The sequence below is a fragment of the Poecilia reticulata genome, linkage group LG22, assembly GCF_000633615.1.
Source record: "Poecilia reticulata strain Guanapo linkage group LG22, Guppy_female_1.0+MT, whole genome shotgun sequence".
Lineage (NCBI taxonomy): Eukaryota > Metazoa > Chordata > Actinopteri > Cyprinodontiformes > Poeciliidae > Poecilia > Poecilia reticulata.
This window is the reverse complement of record NC_024352.1, coordinates 14786344-14791833: the sequence shown is the minus strand read 5'-3', so window position 1 is coordinate 14791833 and position 5490 is coordinate 14786344. Positions and strand designations below refer to the sequence as shown.

Below are 5490 nucleotides of genomic sequence, written 5' to 3'. Positions count from 1 at the left end.
AAAAACTTCCACACAATATACAGGAAATGTTTGGTGACAGAGAGGGTGGTTATGATTTAAGAGGTGAAGGGTATTTTAAAAAACAACATATTAGAACAACCAGGAAGAGTTTTTGTTTATCTGTGTGTGGAGTAAATGTGTGGAATGAATTGAATGATGAGATAAAAAAAATTACAAATGTAAACCAGTTTAAAAAATTGATTAAAGCAGAACTAATTTCAAAATATGCTATATAACATGTTTGATGGTTTATGGTGTAGATGATTATATAGATAGTACTTAAAATAATTAKACATAGTCAAACATAGTGAAAAGTGGAAACAAGTTGTCTCTTGTTGAGGTTCTGAAAGTCAAATGATAAATTTATCGACAAGTATGAGGGGGGCAGGATATTATAAGATGTATCTTCTACCTGCTCCTTTTCGAACAGAGAATGTGGAATTGCATGTCACATGGGCAGAAATGATTTGTTTTATATTTTATTTTTTGAGTTTGTCTCATTCTATTTTGTTTTCTTGTTCTTTTTTTTTGAATGTTTTAATGTCTGTTCGAAATAAATAAATAAATGAAAATGAAATGAAATGATGGATCGATGCAAAGTAGTACAAGTTGAAGAAAAATTATAGATGTTTTTCAATATTTCTTACATATAAAAATCTACAACTTGTGTTGGGAATTTATATTTAGCCCCATAACGTGCATTGATTGCTCTTTTCAATGTGTTATTTGCTAATGTTCTTTAACAATTTGCTGAGGCTTTCAGAGAACAGATCGATTTTTGTTGATATTGCACCACACACAAGTGGAGCCAATGTACTATTGATTGCAAGATTTTATTGGAGGGTTCAGTGTGAAGGGGTTGAATACAAATCTAAAAAGTATAACTTGTAAAAAAAAAAAAAATCATTAGAAAAAAAAAAATCATCTGTCCTATTCCTTCCACTTCACAACTATGCACAACTTTGTGTTGGTTTCTAATTTAAAATGTGAATACATTACATCAAAATTTGTAATTTTCATGAGGACCTAATTGTGCCTTCAATAAAGCTGATGATGATGTAATTGGGCTTTTCAGGCCAAAATGAAAGTAAAAAAAACATTAACATTGGAATGCTATTTTCTTTCTTTTTCTTCAGCTTGAAGTTATGGATAATGTAACTTCTGACTACTATGGAACCTGGACACCAAATGATCCAGATGAGCTCTGCAGCTTCAGCCTTTCCCCTGAAGAGGTCCTCTCCCACACTTACATCCACTCCATCATCTGCGCCTTCGGCCTGATTGGCAACGTTCTCGTGATGATCACCTACGGTTTCTACAAGCGGACCAAGGCGATGACAGATGTTTATCTGTTCAATGTGGCTGTGGCAGACCTGATCTTTGTGGTGGCGTTGCCTCTTATCGCCCATAATGAGCAGAATGGGTGGCCCATGGGTTCTGTGGCTTGTAAGATGTTGCGCTCAGCCTACAGCATCAATTTATACAGCGGCATGCTGTTGCTCGCCTGCATTAGCGGTGATCGATACGTTGCTATTGTTAAAGCAAGGCGCTCCTTCGGTTCCCGCTCCCGCGCTGTCCTGTACGGCCGGCTGACCTGCGCCGCAGTTTGGGTGTTTGCGCTGTTTTTGACTTTGCCTACACTTATCTACACTGAGATCTTCGAAGAACATGACCTGATGGAGTCTAATTCGACTTTAACCTGTGAGCTCACTTTCGAACACAGAAAGACCGCAGAGCTGATGAAAGTCATGGTGCCGAGCCTGCAGATGGGTGTCGGCTTCCTTCTCCCTCTTGTGGTTATGATTTTCTGCTACTCAAGCATTATGTGCACCTTGCTCAAAGCCCACAACAGCCACAGGCACAAGGCCATCCGAGTGGTTTGGGCAGTTGTTGTGGTCTTCATCATCTGCCATTTTCCTTACAATGTGACTCTCCTGATCCACACGGCGTCTCTATTTAAGGAGAAACCCTGCGAGGAGGAAAAGACCAAACTCACGGTTTTGGCCACTTCCAGGAGCATAGCTTACCTCCACTGCTGCCTCAATCCCATCCTCTATGCGTTTATTGGAGTGAAGTTCAGGAGCCACTTCAGGAAAATATTGTCTGACCTTTGGTGCTTTGGTAAAAGGTACCTCTACTCTGCTCGCTTGTCACGTGGAACATCTGAAGTTTGCATTTCCGGCCTAAGAAACTCGGAGGCGTCAAACAACGTGTCATCCTTCAGTGCCTGACAGCCATTCAAGTAACTTCTGATTTGTCTTATCCAGTTATTTCAGTGTAGTTCCACACGTGTCAATAACAAAAAGAAATTATATTCAATTTATCATAAAAATTATTACCTGTCGTATGGTAACAGGACTTTTTTTATCAGTCAGCGAATGTGAATGTGAGCCCCATGAGGATTTTGTTTTGGCTGGATGGATAATAAGTGGGCCTGAGCTCAAACTAAGCAGATCTTACCAGGGCATCAATTGGATATTAAGATCCTAAATACATTCAGTTTAATTTCAATTTAGTGTAGTTATATAGGGTCGATTCTCAATAAATGTCTCAAGGCTAAAAATGGTATTTCCTTGAGAAATAATGACATTTAAAGCAGGCCTTAATGCCAAGAAATGATCAAATGTTACAAGTCATAGAAATGGAACTGATACAAAGTGACATTCACCATCCGGTGCTAGGCTCCACTCAGCATACCTATAGGGTGCTGTAGTACGAGGTCCCCTTTTATCTTCTCTTTATTCTGCACCCTCCCTAAGAGTCACGTACCCATTACGTTGTTATCAAACGGTTCGTTAAGCTCAGTTTAATATTCAAATTAGTTTTAAAACTTTTATGTTTAAGAAAACCTAGCAGATCGCATCAAATCATTGACTGGCAGAATTCGTTCCTTCTGGACCAGCATATGCAAAAAAAATTGCTTGTGCTGTGCTGTTGCCTTTACTGCAGTCCCTCATATCGAGGATGCCTGTAGTGACAGAGGAGAGGAAAAGCTCCCGTTTAACAGGAAGAAACCTCCAGTAGAACCTGACTCAGTACAAGCCTCCATCTACAACGACCGACTGGGTCAGCACAGCAGAATGGACAAGAAGATATAAGAGTACTTTCTATGTTAATGAAAAATAAAAGGATAATTGAACGAAAGGGTTATTGTTGTCAACAATATTTCAGCTGCTGCCCTCCTCCAAGAAGGAACCACAGCCAAAGCAGAACCCCAGACCAGGTATAGCTTCTACGGACAAAACAAAAAACTGTGAGAAAACTTAAAAGTTTAACAGGTGAAATGACAGCAAATACTGCAAGTTATTACAAATGATATTCTGTGTTATTGAATATGATGTTCATGAACTGACAAGTATGAAAACAAGAAACGTTCAGAATATTTTTTTTCTTAGAGTTTTGAAGTAATTGAAAACAATTACAGCGCTTTACTGACCTAGAAGGAGTTCATCCCTGTTTAACTAAAACAGTTACGAAACCCTTTGTTGAAAACCTGTAAATCCACAGCTAGTTTTGTTTTTACTCAGCTTAACATTACTCAGATAATGTCATTGGTCTTTTTGAAGTTGTTTTCTATCAAACTGAAAAAGTCTAGAGGCTCCATCTATTATGCTCTTAGCACATAAGGGATAATACAACAAGGCCTGTGGATGGTAGTTTTTTTTAATGGAAAATAAAGTGTTTTTCTGTATATAATTGCTGAAAACAATATATTTTTTAGCTTTTCTCTTACTTTAGCAATAACCATTCTTATGTTATCTTTGCATTATATAGTGCTCTTCATTTTTTCATATTTGTTACTGTACTTGATAAAAGCTACAGTTCCACAATTTAAAATTAAGTAATCAACCACAGCTGTGTTCAGGGAGGCTTATTAATGATCGCAAAAATAAATATCAAGCCTGCAAACCTAATATCGTAACTAAGATTTTATCAAATTATGTTTGAAACTGTTTAAAGTTCATTTTCTCATGGTGCCAGATAATAATGTGCCTTTTGTAAATGACTGCTACTCAGTTTTTGTTGTTGTTTTTGTTTTGGTGACTTCTCTCTGTTTGTAATATTGCAATAACTTTCTATAAATAAAAATTATTCTTAAAAAAACTGTGTTAATGAATGAGTGAATTAAGTTATAAGTAATCCACAACAGAATTTAAATGAACATGTCCAAATAAAAGGACAATGATACACATTTTTTAACAGCGTCTAGTTTTTATGACACAATCTCTTTTGGCCACAATGTCTTGTGCACTAGACTTCAAATGATGATCATCATAATTTTTTAAAAAATATTGTTAAATTGCATTTTACACACATTTTAAAAACTTGTCAGTAATAAACATGTTTAGATTTCCTTGTGCTATCTAGCCAAATTCATTTTGACATGAATAAGTCTGGGACCCCTTAGGAGTTTCTTCAAAACTCTGCATTATCAAAAAAAATATCTTAAACATCTACATATTTGCACTTTCTATATAACACTGCAAAAAGGATGCAAATACTTTCCTTCTTGAATGAAACCAATGAAGGAATGGATGGCATATTTTATTCAGCAACCAAAAATTGTGTCTTTTAATTTACTGCCAAAGCCTGTAATGCTTCAATTACATCCAAAAATTTCCTGTGAAAACCGGGAACATTTAACATCTTTTTAAAAAATTATTATTATTATTTTACAATGGATGTTCACAGATTAAGTGGTTAAAAATCCTTCACCATTTAAAAGCTCTTTACCTAAATAGATTAACCTTTGCTGACAGCATGCAAAATACCTTTTATCTGATGTCCTAAATAAAACACACGCAGAGATTACAAAGAAAGCAGAAGTAAGCCCCAGCACAGTTCCAGGTCATGACTTTTGTGTGGTGCACTCGCTGTGGAAAGGTACACTGTTTCTCACGCCTCCTGCTTTTTAGTGTGAAGCTGGTAAAACCTTTCGTAAAGCGAACCAAAATATGTAATATTGAAACGGGGACTTCCAGTCAGAATCAGCAGAGCACCATGCCGTCAATACAGGTATTATGTCTTGAACACTTTGGGCACATGTGGGTACTTTCACTTCACAACCACACATTCCCTTGGTTGGCACTTTCCTTCCACCCACATAGCATCTTTAAATTTATGATGCAGCTTCCTGAAAATACAACCGCAATCCTTTTGAACAATGTAGATATTGAAATCACCGGAAGTCTAATTCTTCGAAGGTAAAAAGAAAGTGGTATGAAATACTTAGACAGGCCTGTTCCTCTATCCTCGTCCACTGGAGGCCCTCAGAGAGCTGCTTTTAATTTAGGTCATAACTATTTTTCAACCATTTAGATTCAATATTTGTAGATAGCTTGAATCTCACTTTCAGCAGTTTTCCAGCATTTTGAAGCCAAATGTTTAAATACACTCATTTAAACCACATATAATACATTTTGATGGCTTGATTTTTAATTATTGTCTATTTCAAAATACCAGAATAATGAGAGAATTTTTGTTGACTTT

General features: G+C 36.5%; 1 protein-coding gene across 1 annotated transcript in view; it reads left to right on the top strand.

Moving 5' to 3' along the window:
- Nucleotides 1-2280, top strand: part of ccr6b (chemokine (C-C motif) receptor 6b) — a 6766-nt gene extending 4486 nt beyond the window's left edge. The window contains exon 2 of the mRNA XM_008399633.2: nt 1137-2280. Within this exon, the coding sequence (XP_008397855.1) occupies nt 1146-2231 (1086 nt within the window). The 5' untranslated portion in view covers nt 1137-1145 and the 3' untranslated portion in view covers nt 2232-2280. The remainder of the gene's footprint in view (nt 1-1136) is intronic.
- Nucleotides 2281-5490: the final 3210 nt, after the last annotated feature.